The following is an 18,976-nucleotide window of genomic DNA, read 5'->3' as shown; positions in this document are numbered from 1 at the left end:
TGTTCATGGATTTTGAGGTTCTAGTCCAACTCTGCCACTGTTATACCAATCCCAAGCTGGAAAATTAAATTTGAGAAGCAGCCAGGTAAGGATGTGACTTCATGAAAAATACATGAACTGTTGAGTGGATGGAACCTTATGAGAGGGTTTTAATGTGGGATACATTTGATAAATAATAAAAAAAATTATTTTTCTTTTTTTAGAGCCTCTGAAAACAGGGATTATTGGTGGGAGATGAAACTAAGTGTATCACATCATAAAATAATTGTACCTAAAGAATATACATCTTAGCCAGTTAGATTAGGGAGAAGTTAAGCAAAAATTAAGTAAAAATAAATAGAAACATAGATGTAAATGTGTGTGTGTAGTTGAAAATTTAGATTGCCCTTATTTACAATGAAAGACACTGAGAACTGTTGTAAGGCTTTATGTTAAAATGGATTTTTGCTTTTTTAGTTCAAAATGAGTGTAAAAGAATGTTTGCTAAGAGAGTTTAGTGCATTTCCAAACATATCAAATCAAGTCTATCTGATAAAAAAGAAATTAAATTCTGCTTAAATGCTTAAATGCCTCTAAACAAAAAAAACAAACTTTTTAACTTGAACACTGAAGTGGAACACACATAACTGAAAGGCAAAGGAAAACCCCAGATCAACACAAGAAAAGACAGGCTTAGCTTGCAACTTGAGAAATTTAAGGCAGTTATAGGAATGCATTTTTACTAAAAAAAAAAAAATTGCTAAATCCATGCAGGCAAATCAGGATCTATCCTATTTCTTCTCACCTGAGAGAAGATTAGACCATGTTTCTTGGTAATACAGTTTTAGGCTTGTATGTTCCCGCTGAAGGCAGACAATAGGCCAGATGACCTTTTGCGTTCCTGCCCAACCCTGCAATTCAACCTCATACCTCCCCTTTCAGCATGGCTCTCCAAGCATAGCCAGAACTCCATGTCCTCTTAAAGTATTGCCACTGTAAAAACCATCCCAGCATGCTGACAGACACTGAAAATTGGCAATCTTTTTTTCTATGAGTCAATTTAAAAACAGAACCACTTAACTGTTTTTAAAAGTGGTTTAACATCCTGTGAAGTCAAACTATATGAATTTGTCATTTCTGCAGAACAAAAAGGTCAAATATGATCAACTTATAGTTCAAAAGGGCGTAGTGGCTAAGTGCTACAGCTGCTTACCAAAAAGTTGGCAGTTCGGATCTACCAGGCGCTCCTTGGAAACTCTATGGGGCAGTTCTACTCTGTCCTATAGGGTTGCTATGAGTCGGAATCAACTCGATGGCAATGGGTTTGATTTTTTTTTTAATAGTTCAAAATATATTAATGTTTTATACATATTTTGTATGTTGCTTTAATTATTGTGTTGTTGTCTTCCAGCAATCGGAAGCAGTAACTTCAGCCCGAGACCAACTCACCAGTTCTCCCCACCACAGATTTATCCTTCCAAGTAAGACGTGTTTTCTCATAATCAATAAGTACCTTTTATAAGTATATATTTACCTTATTTCAAGTCATGTCTCTGCCCACATGTTGTCTATTAATTTAAACTACAGCGTGTTTCACAGAGACTTAAATGTGTTTATGCACATTTACCTGGCACATCATCTCGTAGGGACACTGAGCATTTCAGTACTTTGGATATTTGCAAGTTTTGCTTTAGGACATCATCTCTAACTGGAATTTATGATGTAGTTGTCGATCAGTCACCTTGCATGTTCCCGTCTAATGCGTGGGCTTTCTCTTTTCTGTCATTTCTGACAAGTAGCAGGCAATACCCACATATTCTCCCTACCCCTTCCTCACAAACTATGGCCGCCTATGGGCAGACACAGTTTACCACAGGAATGCAACAAGCTACAGCGTATGCCACGTACCCGCAGCCAGGACAGCCGTACGGAATTTCCTCGTATGGTGAGTAGCCCCTGCGAGTGGCGTGAACCAGCGGGCATACGTGCATTTTTAAAAATTTACAGGACAGATGCTTAAAAAATGACTATCCTGGGTTACTTTAGAAAGTGTTGTCACCTTTTGTGCCTAAATTCTGAATGCGATTCTTTCCATCATGAAAACTGGTTGCTACTTATCTTGAGGTCAGAGGTGGCAAATAGATTGCATGGTTTATGTGCCCTTTTGCTCTCGTTTTTCTCCGTTTATATCTCAACTCCTAATTTGCCATTTGAGCGCCTGGCTCTGAAATCCAAAATATTTTTGTGCATATTTGCGATAAAACTTCTATGGATGAAGTCTTTTGGGGTAAAGATCCATTTCCTATTTATCAGATACCTAACTGTGATTAGGGAAGTACAAGTGGAATTCAACAGACCCTTGCTGTAAACTTGAGTGTGGTAGTATTATCAAATGTCAGCATTATCAACCATTAGGAAAAGTGATCTGTATATCACCGCCTGGGCTGTACTTTAAAGAGGCAAATCAGGAAACATTTAAAGCTCACATCTCCATTTGTTCCTTCCCACCTGGAGATTATCTTTATCTTGGTATAATTTAACTCAATTGTTACAGGGTCAATACCTGTAAATTAAAAATAAACTTCAGCAAATCTCAACATGTAATCAAAACCTTAGAATTTCAAAACACCTCTTCTTCAAAGGAATTGCAATTTACCCTTCACTTTAAAACAAATGGAACTAAATAGTAAAATATGAATTATTGGCATGTATTATTCAGAAAAAAAATGAATCTAGTGATCAAGAAAAGTCTGTGAAAGCTTAGAGGAAAGGACTGGTAGAATAAGTATCCTCATATTAAAAAGCAACTTGACCAGTTCAGAATGTTCATAATAACTATATGCCAAGCATCTCATAAAATAGGGCCTATTTTGTTGACAATGTCTGTAGTTTCTTTCTAATTAATAACTGAAAATTGAAATTGTAACTGGAATCATTGAGAGGATGGTCACAATATCTGCTTTGGCATCTGTTAATTCTTTTAGTAATTTAGTGCTTTTAGAAATTTTTTTTGTGACCAGTCTAATTATACTTTTGATGGTATTATTCCTTTGTAATATTCTTTTCTGTAGTATATGGAAAGAATTAATGCTCTTTTTTAAAGCATTTTATCAATAATTAGAAGGGAATTACTTTATTCCTTTTCATTCTTCGTTTTTACTCCAAACCAAATTTGCCATATATAGGCTTCTCATCAAAGACATAGAAAGTAAAATCAAATTGTGTACAACTTCAGCCTTTAAAATTGTATTTCTAAACTCTCAGAATTGAATGTTAGTCTAGCTAGACGTTTTTGAAGCAGACTTTAGAAACAGTCTTAAAATGGACTTTCTAGAATGCTCTTTCTTTTGCATAATTTTATTCAAGATATCTCATTAGATAGGATTCAAATTTATTTTATCTATGGATGTTACTTTTAAAGCACTCTTGAGCTGAAAGAAGAAAAAGGATCTATGATTTGAATTGAATAGCCTCAATTCTATTATTTGAGTCACAGCAGTCCCCAGTTTATATTCTCAAAAATTTTTTGTAAGGTGATTGTTTGAAATAAAGTTGTATTTCCAGTACAAACAATACTTAGGCACTCTGGACCTACCTGTGCCTCCATAGGAAGACACCATTCTTGTCCCTGCCTTGTCTTTCAGTTACACAAATCCTCTTCTATCCTCCTCTCTCCTTTTGATTCAGTCGTGGTAGGACCTGGGCCTCCCCCTTTGTCAGTTCCTGGGCTGTGGGGCAGGAACTCCTCCAGTTCTAAACCATAAATGGATGTCCCTGCTGTCTGAAATAGTTGTTCCAAGAGGGTGAGGTGAGCAGGGAATCTTAGAATAGAACTAGTAGCGAGGATGAGGATTTTGATGTGAGAGGTGGAGCTCAGTGAGGTGGTTAGAGTGAAGCCCGGTGTAAAGGGCTTTGGTCCCAGGGCCTTCCATGGTTATAGATCTACCAAAAATGATTCTCACTTCTTGGCATTTTTCTGATCTCTCCCTTTTTTTTCTCTTTGGTTCTTGAGTATTAGGAGTTGCTTTAATGCTTCTGATCCAGGATTCCCTTTCTCTTGGCTCACAGTACATCGAAAAAAGTTGCAGTCTTCTCCCCCATCTCTTGCTCATGAAGGAACAGCACATAGTGTAGGGTTTTAACTACTGATAGTCATGGTCCAGATTGTCTTAAAAGACTTTCTCTAAGGTCTTGTGCCCCCTGACTTTGTTTCTTAGACCCTGGAAGAAAAGATAGAGATACCTTTCCGTAGTGTGAATAACAGATGAATAGGGAAGAACAGCTCATACTGTTCTTCACTGGATCAGCTTGGCATCTACCATTGAGATGACTTTGCCATCTTGTGGGTAGAAGCAGTGGAGATGGGCATGGCTAAGGGTGTTTACTGCCTTTTCTTTGCCTATTCTTATCACAAAGATGCCCATCCCAAAGCTCCAGGCTAAAAATAGAAGTGGTATAGGTAAAGGCTGGCAGCGGATCATTATAACCTCAAATGGAGAGAGAAGGGGGAGAAATCCCTAGTGAGGACGACATGGAAAGAAAGGGAGTTTCTAGAGCCATCAAGCCACCTGTCTTGGGCAGGTGTTTTTCTGGGGACCATTTATATGTATGGTTTCTTGATTGGTTTGGGATTGTCTATACAGTGAAAGCACTTTTTTTTTTTTTTTTTTAATGTTAAGACTTAAATAAATGGTAAGGTCATTATCAGGTTATTTAGAGATACTGCAGGAATTAGAGTAGGCTCTCTCAGCCAAGAGTCAGATTCTTCCACTGCCTTAGGAAAGTTACCTAACTTCATTCTACTGATGAAATTCCCCTAAAATGGAAATAAACAGTAAGAATACTGTGTATTTTAGATCCTAAAGATACCATTTATCTTAAATGCAAAGTAAAATTATTCAAATATGTGAATTCCCTTGGCAGAAATGTTCCTCCCCTTTGTCTGTGGGAGTTAAGGACAGTTGTTAACTTTCATGACTGTCTTTAATTATGATGTAGGGCTGAGCCCTGTACCATTGCTGCCAAACCCAAGTCCTGAAATTAGGACGTCAGCCTGGAGCTCTGGGAAGTATTTTGGTGTCATAAATACATTATTTTTTGTATTACTATATGATAAAAAAATGCATACTTTAGACCACATTAAAAAAAATACGTTTGAATAATATCCGAAACTAAAAGGAATAAAAAAGGAACTACTGGCCAACCGCTTTCATTTCTAAATCACTCTGTTGTTTTATGGGATTCTTTAGTATTCTACTTCCTTTGTCCTTATTTTCTGATAGGCTGTAGATACTCAGGAGAAGGTGGTTCCCTGGCTTGCTTAGTTCTGTGCCCAATATTGCTTCTTCTGACTTCAAAATGGGTTGTGGACTAAAATCAGCTTTAAAAGGCAAAGAATTTTAAAAAAAAGAGAAAGAAAAGAAAAACTGCTGTGAGTTAGAGGCTCTAATTAGGCACATTTTAGATCATAGGATTTTTATTTTGACACTAATCAACATAGCAACTTTTGAAATAGTTTAGCTAAGATTTAATTGTGGTCACATCTTTTTGACTGTAAAGCTGTTAAACTCTTGCAAGACATCAAAATGAAGTATATATATATATATGATATCACCAGATTTACATTTTATAGAAAGCTGAATTCAGAAAAACAATAAGAAAGAACAGTTAATAGGCATTTGGATCTGAAATAATTCTGAATTTTTAAGTCATAGTTGTAGTTTGCAGTATTTCACTCTAAGCATGTGTACCCTTTGCTGTTAAGCTAATATTAGGAAGCGTTTGTGACTGAGCAGTTGTGTGTGAGTGTATATTTTGTATATTTACCAGCTTTTGAAAATGAACAGATAGATAAGCTATCATTAACTGATTTAGGTGCATTGTGGGCAGGCATCAAGACTGAAGGTGGATTGTCACAGTCTCAGTCACCTGGACAGACAGGATTTCTAAGCTATGGTACAAGCTTTGGAACCCCTCAACCTGGACAGGCACCATACAGCTACCAGATGCAAGGTCTGTATACACACTGACGTTGCTATTTTCATTAACCCTGTGGGCTCATAGTTAATTTCTAAAGTAGAATCTGAGTTCTGGTGGATTATGATAGAAAGTGGACTGGCCTTACAGGTAGGGCACCCAGTTCAGCTCTTCACCTACCAACTCTCTGGGTCTGAATTTCCACGTTTATAACATCAAGGGATTAAACTAAATGATCTCTAAGGTTCTTTACAACACGCTTTAACATTCTTTGTGAAGCTTTAGTTTTCTACCTTTGCTTCTATCAATTCAAAAAGGAGGGAAAAAAAATAGTCAAACATGTAAGAGGTTGTGGTATGGTATATGCTAAATACTTCTGCATTTGGTGTTGCCAACCAACTTTTCTAAAGACTGTTTTCTTCATTATTATTATGGGGAAAGGAGACCTGGTGGTGCTGTGATTAAGTGCTCGGCTGCTAACCGAAAGGCAGTGGTTCGAAGCCATCTGCCACTCCTCTGGAGAAAGATGTGGCAGTCTGCTTCCTTAATGATTACAGCCTTAGAAAACCAATGGGGCAGTTCTGCTCTGTCCTACCGGGTCGCTATGAATTGGAACTGACTCGACGGCAACTTTTTTTTTTTTTTTAAATGTGGAGAAAAATCACAGCTCTGGAAAGAGTATATATGTTGACTACATGATCTACTGAAGGCCAAGAGGTCACATTACTTCTGAGGACCATTCCATTGGTTCTGTTTTTGAGCCTATAGAGAAGAATTTAATGTAAGTGCAAAGAGCCCTGGTGGCACGATGGTTAAGCACTCATCTGCTAACTGAGAGGGCAGCCGTTAGACCCGCTTGCTGCTCCGAGGGAAAAAAGACCTGGGGATCTACTCCCATAAAGATTTCAGTCTAGGAAATCCTATGAGGCGGTTCTATTCCCTCCTATAGAGTTTCTAGGAGTCAGAAGACTCGATAGCACACAACAACAACAAAAGAGTAAGTGCAGGCCAAATGGAATGAGAGTTTGAAAGTTTATGTTATCAAATATGTGTTTTCAAAAATACATAGGCATCACTTGTAATTAGCAGATTATTATCGTGTTAATGTGTCCAGAAAATTCTTGAGAATAATTCTCACACAATTTAATAATCTTGTTTTTACTACAAATCAGTTTAATAGATCAGATTTGGCCCCTTACTAGAACAAAACCATAGTTGAATTAAATCCCTGACTGATACTTTTTGGTTGAAGGAGTTTTTATAGCTTTTATCTTTTTCAGTGTTTTTTTTTTTTTAAATCTTATTCTCCATTACAATAATATTATTTATTGTAGATAAATTATAAAATAGGGAGAAGCAAAAATAATTACAATCACATGTAATCCCACACATTTTGCTGTGAGCATTTTGATATATATTTTTCTAGATATGCAATATGGGACCGTATTATCTAGTATTATATTGCAACCGGCTATTTTCCGTAAATATGTTGTAAACCTTTTCTCAAATCAATAAATTATATTTGACACCACCATTTTAATGGCTCCACCATATTCATGTGCATCTTATTTAACTACTCCCCTGTTATTGGACATCTAGAGCAATGCTATGAATAGCTTATTTTTAATTGTTTTCTTTGGATAAATTTAAGTGTGAAATTGCTAGGTAAACTATTATATAGTATTTTAGGGCTTTGTTGTATGTTTACACAAGGAAGGGCTGTATATAAAGAGTGCAAACATTGGGTATCTTTTAAAAATATTTCATTGTTGTGTTAATATGCAGTTTTTTTGTTTTTAATTTAAGAGACATCTTTTTCCTGTCGTCATTGGGTGTGTTCATCTTTGTCTTATTCTTTCTTACCTTACGTTCTTGACATTTTGTAGCATTTTGTAGATGTGTTTTCATTTTATCATTTTTAAGAGTTTTTTTTTTTTTCTGTACAACTAACTAAACATTTATATGGCCAGATCCTTAATCTTTTTGTATTTGATTTTGTCTTTGGTATAAAATACCTGATTATGAAGTTTTGAGATATTTGGTGGGCTAGAAAATAAAAACTGTCTCACAACAGACAGCAGTTATTGTTAGAGGTTGTCACTCATGTGCCTGATTTCAAAACTTTTAAGCTGCCCTGGTAAAAGAGCCATGTCGCTACACATGTTGACTCTCAACTGGGACAAAGAATGAAAACAAGAAATGGAGAGACTAAACTAATAAAGCTAATAGTCCTAGGTTCTAGCGATGAAATGGATCAAAGGCAGTCCATTTGCTCATAGAGCTTTCACTCTTGTTTAGGAGAGAGACAGTAGACAAGGAAGCAGATAAATTATACAATTGCAGATTCCTCCAAGAGCTAGGAGGGACGTGAACAGGGCTCCATGGGGGGTCCTATTCTCCACAGGGCATCCAGGTCTCCTTGAGGAGAAGCGGATTCTTAAAGGTGAGAAGGAGGCAGGTGAACTACCCTCTGTAGAGCTTGTGGTTCCTGGTCCAGAACCCATCTGCAGGCTCTTGGTTACCAGTCCCCAATGAGTTAAGTACAGAAATTGAGATTTAAGCATTCGGATACTTTTATAGTAAGTCAACAGTGAATTTTGTTTGCAAAATCAAATAATAAAAATGTGGCTTGTACTTCCTATGTCTTTTTTTCACTTTCGTTCTTTTAGCAACACACTGTTATTGTATTTTTAATAAAGTTTCAGTATGTGAAGGATAGTTTGAGAAATATCGCACTTAAGAGTTATTTTTATCTTGGTCTCCTCCCAGCTCAAAAGTGTGTGCAGTAGGAACAGTTCCTAAGAGGACTGAGCAGCTATTAGGGGATAATAAATGTGCCAGAATAGAGAAAAAAAGAAATGAAGGGGGAGAAAAGCACATGAATTTGGAGGGGGGAAAGTTCTTAATTTGTACAAAGAAATAGGACATCTATAGCATCAGTTATATCTTTGCTTTTCTACCCATGGGTGTCATTGCATCTGGGCCTATCGGAGATTGCATTGGAGTTTTTTTGTATTTTTGTTCATCCCCTGGTTGAATGCCCTTTTCAGTGAGATATCAATGATTCATTATTCTATGATTGAGATATTATTTCATATGGATATTTTTATAATGTATTATACTCAATTTTAGATGATTGGATATAGTATGACTCCACATATCAACCCAGAGAATAATATGCTATTTACTTGAAACTTAACTTGCTGATATGATGATGGATAATGATAAATAATATGCTGTAAACTACTTACGGCCAGATTTTCATAAATAATTACATTCAGGTTAATATGCATTTATTAAATGCAATGTGAAAATGCTTCACCATTTTTAAATGATCTTGTGTGCCTACTTACAGGAGTCCATTAACCTTTGAAGGTCTTTTTAAAACTTTTTTTTAAAAAATTAATTTCTGTGAATACAATGTCTAAAATTATTTTCAAAATTCCCCAAATTCTGTTTATCCTTAATTGTAACAATGATTTTTGCTTATATCAATCTCTTATAGCTGTTAAAATTCTTAGAATCTTTCATCAGAATATATGTTTTTTAGTGATTTGGGGATATTTTTGCCTAGTTTTTTTCTCCAGGAAGATATTTTCAACCTTTAAAATACAAGATATGATGATTGGTTATCACAGATGTTTAATAGGATATCATAATTGTAGGACTTCATAATACTAGAAGATATATTCTGATAGCCCAGATAACTCAAATGGTCTCATCATTCACGTCATACTTCAGCATAAGTGTGATGCTGATTGATTTAAAGAAAATTTATGATGACCTCTTCTTTGGTTCTATCAGACATAGAAGGGGACTAAAGATACAGCGAAATCTTGCACCCTGGTTAACAGTGTAGGTTCTGGAGTTAGACAGCCTGTCTGACAATCCCACCATCACTCTCTGTGGGCCTTCAGCACCTGGACTGACTTTTTTACCTCTCTGTTTCCTCATCTTGAATATGGAGGATAATGATATCTACTCCCTAACAATAGAGCCAACTGTAAACTAGGCTATCCTTAACTTAGTGCCCTTGTTTGGACCAGGTGATCTGTCTGGACTCTCTGGCTCCAATATTCAATGCTTCTGTCATGGCAGGTTTGGGTGCATTCAGCACATGCCATTTTAAGCTAAGCAGGGATAGGATTTTTGTTTCGCATGCACTAATACTGTTATTATTAGCTTCTGTTATGCTTAGCTGCCATTGAGTCATCCCTACTCATGACGCCCCCATGTACAGTGAAACAAAATGCTGTCTGGTCCTGTGCCATTGCCATGACCAGCTGCAGATCTGACCATGCAGTAATACTAATAATAATCGATGTCTTAGTCATCTAGTGCTGCTGTAACAGAAATACCGGAAGTGGACTGCCTTAACAAAAAGAAGTTAATCCTCTCATGATCTGGTGGGCTAAAAGTCCAAATTCAGGGTATCAGCTCCAGGGGAAGGCTTTCTCTGTCAGCTCTGGAGGAAGGTCCTTGTCAGCAATCTTCCCCTGGACTAGGAGCTTCTTCACAAAGGAACCCTGGGTCCAAAGGGTGTGCTCTGTTCCTGGTACTACTTTCTTGGTGGTACAAAGTACCCATGTCTCTGCTTCTTCTCTCTTTTATATCTTAGATTGGCTCAAGACACAATCCAATCTTGTAGTCCTGCCTCATTAACATCACTGCTACCTATCCCACCTCATTAACATCGTAGAAGTGGGATTTACAATACACAGGAAGATCACATCAGGTGACAAAGTGGTGGACAGTCACACAATACTGGGAATCATGGCCTATCCAAATTGATACACATATTTTTGGGGGACACAATTCAATCCATGACATCCCATAAGGTAAAACTTGGTGATGGGGAAATCTGACTGCTTTCATCTTTGCACCAAGATTGCCAGAAAATTCTATTTCTGCTTTTTTTTTTTTCCTTTTATACATCCAGTGAAAGATTAGGAACTTAGATTTGAGAGAGACAAATTATTTCTATTCTTAGACAACTGTAGAGTTCACCCTGAAGAGGTGGATTTCTTGCCTATTCGTTTGAACATCTTCCTACTCCCCAACGTTGTGCTCAGTGTTTCTGGGGAGAGTTTACTGATCATCACGCATTTTGTTGGATTCTCATCAAATTGCAACATCAAAGATTTAATTTCAAAAACTTCATTTGTGCCTAGAATTCTGGCACAAGTCCTGAAATGATGTGAGGAGGTTTTTCTTCACACTTCAGTGGCAAACCTGAGGCAAATGAATTTGCTGTTGGATGGACAGAGGGTGTCCTGAGATCAGTGGGCCATTTGTATCGAAGAGCAGATTGTATTTTCAGTGCTGCTCACAAACAAAGGACACTGGTAGCAAGAGTGAAGCTGGTGTTGTGAGTGTGTGCGTGCATGCGTGCGGGAACACAAAGGTAAGCAAACTACTTAGGAGAAGCTATTCAGCCTTTGATTTACTAACCTATTTTACAGACTATCTGCCCAGTGTGTCATAAACAATTTTTATTCTCCTTTTATGTAAAAGGGGCAACTGACTTGAAATCAAACTTTACGATACAGACTTAGAATTCCATCCACCCACAGAAAATAACTCTATTCCTAGTGATGATTCAGGGTCACGTGAGCAATCAAATTCTCTTTAGTACTCTGTTTGCAGCAAGAAAGTATTCAGTGCGTTTGTAAAAGATCTTCACCTAAATAAAGAAATAAAATTGAGTTGTGTCACTTAACTGGTTAAGCTTCGGCTTTGAGGAAAACTCAGCATTCCGTTATTATGAAATTCTGGTGATTCTAGAGGGTTCAGGGTTGTGACTGTCTTTATTCATATTTTTGTTCCTAGAATCTAGTATTTATCTAAAGTAAGCAAACATTTGTTGGAGTTGGAGAGGACTGTGTTGCAGTAGAAATTAGAAATTAAGATTCATAAGGATTCTGGTTCTCTTCATTTTGGGAAATGCGTTTGGAATTTAGCGTAATAAAGATCTTGATTAGCAGTTCAAACTGCCGACCTGTATTTCTTAACCACTGTGCCACCAGGGTTTCCGGTTTAATACTTTAGTATGCTCAAAGCAATCTTGTGTTCACACTACTAAATAGAAGTGGATTGCCACAGTGGTATAAAATGCCTCTTCGAGTGTTTTATGGCCCCAGAATAGCGGTGATGGTGCAGGACGTTCCTGTCATTCTGCACCTGAGAAGGTGTCAGGATTTGCCATGATAGATAGGAGGAGCTACACAGATGTACATGTACTAAGCCCATCCTGCCCTGGAAACTTCGCTTTGTTTATTTTCCTTTAGACTTTATTGCTCTCACTTAGAGAAGAAAATAACACAAATCCTAACTCCCTCTTTGTATGCGGTGTTGTTCGTTCTGTTAAAGAGATTGGGATTCAAACTAGTGCAGAGAGAAAATAAATAAGGGCAGCTTGTTTAAAGGGCATGTGAAGGACTCAGGGCTCTACAGTTATCCAAGCCTCCGTTCTCTGTGCCTCATTACGAAGTTGGAATGATGCAATAACATCGTCCTTATTTCTTTTGATCTGCTTGTCTGTGGTTTTTCAAATGTATAGCTTAACTGTTTCAGGTTATTAGTCATTGCATAGCAAAATGTACTGTTTCACTTTTAAAGTTTGGCGTTAGGAATAGAAATGGTGTTTTTTTCAAAAGGAATAACTCCAAAAGATAGAGTTTTAAGAAAGTATGTATTAAACCTTTTTATAAAAATGTATGACTGTACTCTGAGAAAGTGTTTGAACTTTTCACTTAACTTCCCAACATAAAACGACATGACAGGGTTGGAGTTAGAAATAGCTGTTGCAGCTCACACTAATGTTCCCATTTTCTCCTTAATCACTTTGCCAGTCTAGTCTTTTTCTTTCTTTTTTTTTTTTTTTGGCTCTTGGCTTTTTTAGAGTTTAGATTTTTTGCTTCAGTTTGATGTTTTGAGATAATATCTTTTCAGTTCTTTTGTCACTTGCTATTTCAAGTAACAAGTATTGAAAGTTGTGTGGAACTCTCTTGAAATCCGACTACAGCAATAATAGATCAGTGATCAATACTGATTTAAGTGTCTAGGTGAATTTTTTTTTTCAAGTATATACAAATATATCAACAGAGATAAATGTAAAGGATTTGTCATTTTTATTACCTAAGTTAAAATTTTCTTTGGAAATAAAAAAAGATTACTAGGATAAAAAGGAAAACCTCGTCATTTGAAATCCTTGTTATAAGAGAGGAAAAAAAAAAAAACCTGGTTTTAAATAGCCCATCTGGCCTTCAGAGGCTGTTCCCCAGAGAGCTGCACTGACTTCTGCCACATAGATCGTGCCCGATGATAGACATAGCCCATGGCGAAGAGGCCAGGGAAGGAAAGCAAATGGGCTTCTGTGAAAATACACGAGGGACAAACAGCATCCTGCTTGCGGACTAAGTGCTAGAAAACACTCTACAACACGGGAAGCCCAGACAGGCCCCAGCAGGTTCCAGCATTCTTACGTTGGCTGGGATTCTGGCTTTTAATGTGAGTCCTTGTTCTCTGTGAAGTAGACCTTTGACCTACAGGGTACTCTTTTTTTTTTTTTTTCTGAGTTTTTGTAGTAATAGCTGAGCAATATTCTCCAGGTTAAATCACACAGGAAACTTTGACTTCATATTTTAAATCATGTTATAAATCAACATAGACTCTGTCCTTCTTAACGATGAAAAGTAGTGAAGATTTATAAGTAGAAGTTTTGGGGATTGGTTTGTTTTTAAACTACAGTTGCTTCGCACCTATACAACTGGTGGCCCACACAGGCTCTTCTAGCAAGACTGTTTCTTGTTTGTTCCGGTTGACAAGACCACCACTGTTTCTCTGTAGGAACCCCTAAGAGTGACAAAAAGAAAGCAGAATCTTTGTGATATGCTATCCCTGGGCTATTTTATGTCATTGACTTTTTTAAAAGTTACTAGCCTAAGAGAGTTGTAGTGAAGTCTTTTAGATATGACATAGATTCCAATTTTTTTAATTAAATTTCTCAGGTGCCCTTGTCTCTACTCTTTGTGCCTCTGTGCTTCTTGTATAATTAAAAATGAATATCACTTTTCATAAAATACAATTCACAGTCAACCTACTGAACTAGAAAACCTAAAACGTGAATTTGAAATGGTAAAGTAGAAAAATTAACTCTTTGCCGTTGAGTCGATTTTGACTCGTAACGACCCTATAGGACAGAATAGAACTGCCCCATAAGGTTTCTAAGGAATGGCTGATGAATTTGAACTGCCAACCTTTTGGTTAGCAGCCAAACACTTAACTACTGCACCACCAGGGTTCCAGGGGAAAAATGATGACCTGCGAGTAGAGACAAAGGTCACTCCCTAACCACAAGACCTTGGACAAAGAAATCACCATCCTCTTTAAATCTTGTTTTCTGGAAAATGGAGATATGAATTCCTGCCTAAACCATGTCACTTAGTGATGGTAGAAATAAACTGAGACAATGGATGTGGAGATAATGGAAATAATAAATGGACTGTAAAAACATAGCATGTTGTTACATTCTGAATTTGAAATTTTTTATATGCAAAACCAGTTGCCATGAAGATGATTCTGACTCATGGTGACCCCGTGTATGTCAGAGCAGAACTGTGCTCCATAGGGTTTTCAATGGCTCATTTTTTGAAAGTAGATCAGCAGGCCTTTCTTCCCAGATCCTTTGGGGTAGATGTGAACCTCCAACCTTTCAGTTAACAGCTGAGTGCTTTAACTGTTTTGCAACACCCAGGGACTTCTTTGTATGCAAACATGCCTTTTGTTTTCATTAACATACCTGGGCTCTGTCAGTATCTGAGCTAACAGAGTCAGTAGCCTGATAGGAGGCCTGTACCTGTACTGTAAGATCAGTGGCCTCTTAGAATGCCGATAGCTGTATTAAAAACGTGTGGTATCGAATGAGGTAGGATGCCCATACGGTATATGGATGGGAATCCTTAGACCATTTCTGGGGTTGTACTTGAATCCAAAATCAGTGAGATTTTTCGAACTGTTCCAAATCCATTATACTTTATCAATTTAAAATTTTATTTGACTTGAAACCTGGCTGGACTTTTTTCCTGGAGGTTCAGGATATTTATATCTTTCCAAAAGGTGCTTATAGGTCCTGTGTTTAATTTTCTTTGTATAATTTAAACTAAAGTTGTGTTTATAATCTTAATTTTTGTAAGACGTGCCTTTGATACCATCTAGTTTAAACAGAAACCAGTAAAATGTGTGCCTACTAGATAAAATCTGAGAAATAAGCCCAATTATTATTTGGTTATTTTTCTTTGCCCCATTCTCTTTTTCATTCCTGGAAGTTGACTTTTTTATCTTCTGATGCCTTAAAGTTGTTCCTTTCAAGCTGCCCCCAGTCCTCCATAAGAAAGCTATGGAGAGGCCTTCTTCTGTCCCTACACCTGATTCTCTGTAATGGTCATATTCTCACTGAACCCTTTTGTCATTTACCACACGGGATTGAATTTACGAAGCAACAGTTCCATTTCCCCTACAGCCTAGATGAAACTCTTCAAAGGCATGAGTCAGACGTGGTGTATCCATCTCTATGTGAGGCAGGCAGGATAATATAACAAGTAAATTCAAGGAACTTATGGTCAGGATGGAGAGCCTGGGTGTTCCAACGGTTGACACACTCGCTTGCTAACCAAGAGGTTGGAGATTTGAATTGTCCCAGAGGTGCCTTGGGAGAAGGGCCTGGTGATGTACTTCTGAAAAATCAGCCATTGAAAACCCTATGAAGTTCAGTTCTACTCTGACAAACATGGAGTCACCATAAGTCAAAGTCAACTGAAAGGCAACTGGTTTTATGGTCAGGATGGAAACAAAATTAACCTAGACTTGTTTAATATTATTCTCGTGAAGAGATAAATTATATGGTATCAATTATTAATGAGTGGGGCTTCCCAGAGGTAAAGTTTTGGCAAAACCTGATTGCAAAGATAGGACTTAAGCTAGGCCTTCAATGATGGGACAGTGGAAGAATAGAGGAAAGGCATTAAGTAACAGGAGGAAAAATGACTTTCCGATAGCATAACCCCATCCTGAATTAGTACAGTGGGCTGTGGAGAGGAGCCGTAGGAACGAGTTTGGTCAGCATATTCCTCACCTCTGCACACCCATTCCCAACCTTCAACCCAAAGCCCCAGCCCCCACCTCCAGGTCCTAGCTATATAAACATCCATATTCTTCATTTATAATACCTTGGATTTTTTCCCCCTTACCTCCTCCGATCCTTAAAAGGAGGATCAGAATCGTAAAATTCCTTATGTCCCAATATGTTAATATGGTATAGTCAACATTTTAGAGTCCTGGAGTTTTTGCTTAAAGAGTGCAGTTTCTTTTCCTAAACTCTTATACAAATGATTGAGAAGTTTTCTTCACGCACCTCCAGCCCCTCTCCCCACTTTCCCACAAACCTTTCACTCTCAGATCTTCTCCTTTGCACTGCTGCCCTATTTCCACGTGGATCAAACAACAAGTCTTCATGTTATTTACTGAGCAGCTCCATGTCCGACCTTCTACGCCTCCTTAAGTAAGACACATTATGTTTCTTGCTTTGTGTTGTCCACATGAGCTCATTTTTTTTTTTTTTTTTTTTTAACTTTCCTCAAGTGATAGACTCATGACATCTGCTTCCTTTGGTCCCCAGTAACCTCTAGAGTTCTAGTAAATGCTGTTCACTAAACTGAAAAAGTTTTTATTTTTCTTTTCATGATTATGGTTGTGTTATCTGCCTACTTGCTGTAGTTAAGCACTCTGCGGCTAATCGAAAGGTCGGCGTTTTGAACCCACCAGCTGGTCCTTGGGAGAAAGGTGTGGCAGTTTGCTTTTGTAAAGATTACAGCCTTGGAAACCCCATGAAGCAGCTCTACTCTGTCCTATAGGGTCATTAAGAGTCAGAATCTACTCGATGGCAGTGGGTTTGGTTTGGGTTTTAATTTGTCTAGTTCAGTTCTCAACTAAAAAGAGGGTGACGAAATCAAAAATGATTTTGCCTCCCAGATATGTTCTGAAGGGAAATATCTTTCCTATGTTCTCTTCTGGAAATTAGCGTCTCCCCTGCCCACCAGAAAGAAAGCACAGCCATGATTTTTCCCAATAGTAAACTAACTAGATAAGTTTTGGTTTTTGTAACCAGTGAGTGAAAAGTCACCCCTCCCACCCTGCGTGAAGCTTAACCCTACCAAGAATAATATCAGGATTTACAGGAACTTCGCTTGAACCAATCTCTGCCAAGTTCTTTGATTGAGAAATAATGGGTTCTGAGTGGAAAGCCTTTCTACTTTGGGGAATTTTCGTGATATATTAATGAAATGTAAAACATTTTATCATAGGATATTTCTGCTATATTTTCTTTATCTGGAAGTGACTTTCCACATAAAGTCATTTGTGTCTGGCAAAGAAAAGACTTTGATGTTATTTTGAAAGAGAAATTCTAACCGTTAAGCCCAGCTCTATGACCTTAGTTACAAGTGAAGTCTCTTAGAAACCAAAGCGGAACTTTCAGTAGGTTGGTCCTGATGGGAGAAGGAGCTCTGTTTTTCTGGCCCTCTCTTCCCTACAACATCCGTATAGCAAGCAGCCTGGTCACGGCAGCATCCCACCCAAGGTGCGTTCCTTTCTGGGCCAGCACAGAGTGGGAAGTGGACTCAGCAGTCTGTACACCAAAGCAGTCTTGGGGTGTGGGTATTGCCGTTTTGCTTTTGCTTTGTGAGGTTCTAAACTTAGGCGGAATTCGTGTGGTAGTGTTGGCACTAAGTCTACATCAGATCAGCTGTCAAAGTAGGATCCTTTAGCCCAGCTCAAGGCCCCCCCAGAAAAGATAGGCTCTGAGAAACTTCTCTAAATGCTTGAAGAGGGTCATTAATTCCTCAGTGTAAAAAGAAAGATTGTACTGGTTATGTTTTTGAAGTATTTGTTAAAATGCCTACTGAATTGGTACTGCAGCCTAACCAATCCCAAACCCATCGCTGTCAAGTCAGTTCAGACTCACAGTAACCCCTACAGGACAGAGCAGAGCTGCTCCATAGGTTTCCAAAGCTGTCATTCTTAGGAAGCAGGCTGCCACATCTTTCTCCTATGGAACAGCTGCTGGGTTCAAACCACTGACCTTTTGGTTAGCAGCCGAGCATTTAACCACTGCGCCACCAGAGCTCCTTGGGGTACTGAGAGTGGTACAAAAAAAGAGGCACTTCTGAGTATTTGGTAAACGTAGATTTTCTAGTTACACCCTCCCTTCTCTGCCCTCTCTGCCTTAATAAGATTGTGATTCTGGTCTGAGGAGGGGCCCAGGGGTTTTCTTTTTTACAAGCACCTCCTGATGAGTCTGGTAAAAAATAATAATTAAAAAACAAAACAGAAATGTTGTTACTTTGAGAGGCAGTGTATTATGGAAATCAAACAGCATGAACTCTGGAGTTAGATAGCTTGGGTTTAAATTCCAGTTCTGCTACCACTGTTGCTTTTATAACTGCAGGTAGTTTCTTCATCTGTAAAATGGGATAATAATGATAGTGCCTACCTCATGGGGCGGCTGTGAGGAATCAGCGAGCTATAACATGTAAAATACTTAATTTGGGCCTGGCTCAGAGTAAGCACTCAAAAAGTTTTTAATATTATTATTTGTTCCCGTCTCTTCTATTTTGCTGGTAATATGTATCTAATCCTATAGGATGATCCCTGGGATCCCTTCAGTGAATTTCAGAACTTCCCACAAAGCCAGACAGAATAGAGTTAGAGGAGGTCAGAGAGCATTGTGCAGGCTCTAAAGCTAGACAGGCTTCTGTTTGCGTTTCACTTCTACCCTGTGGAAACTGCATTGTCTTAATCTAAACTCTGTTACAAACTTATCTGCAAAATGGAATGGTAACGCTCACCCCATGTAATATCAAATTCTTGTGGAGTATAGATGAAGGAAAAGAACAGTGTACTGCCTCAGATACAGTAAGTATTCAATGAGTTATCTATCTTTATTATGTTTTATACTCAGAGGATA

General features: G+C 37.9%; 1 protein-coding gene across 16 annotated transcripts in view; it reads left to right on the top strand.

Annotated features, from left to right (window-relative positions):
- Positions 1-18,976, top strand: part of EYA1 (EYA transcriptional coactivator and phosphatase 1) — a 439,803-nt gene that overhangs the window by 300,651 nt on the left and 120,176 nt on the right. For 10 of the 16 annotated variants that reach the window (XM_064267819.1, XM_064267821.1, XM_064267820.1 and 7 more), the window contains 3 exons: positions 1,391-1,460; positions 1,776-1,924; positions 5,854-5,991. In XM_064267819.1, coding sequence (XP_064123889.1) covers positions 1,391-1,460; positions 1,776-1,924; positions 5,854-5,991 — 357 coding nt within the window. The remainder of the gene's footprint in view (positions 1-1,390; positions 1,461-1,775; positions 1,925-5,853; positions 5,992-18,976) is intronic. The other 6 variants (XM_064267810.1, XM_064267814.1, XM_064267812.1 and 3 more) reach the window with 3 other exon arrangements.

Source organism: Loxodonta africana, chromosome 14 (assembly GCF_030014295.1).
Source record: "Loxodonta africana isolate mLoxAfr1 chromosome 14, mLoxAfr1.hap2, whole genome shotgun sequence".
Lineage (NCBI taxonomy): Eukaryota > Metazoa > Chordata > Mammalia > Proboscidea > Elephantidae > Loxodonta > Loxodonta africana.
This window is presented reverse-complemented; position numbering and strand designations above follow the sequence as displayed.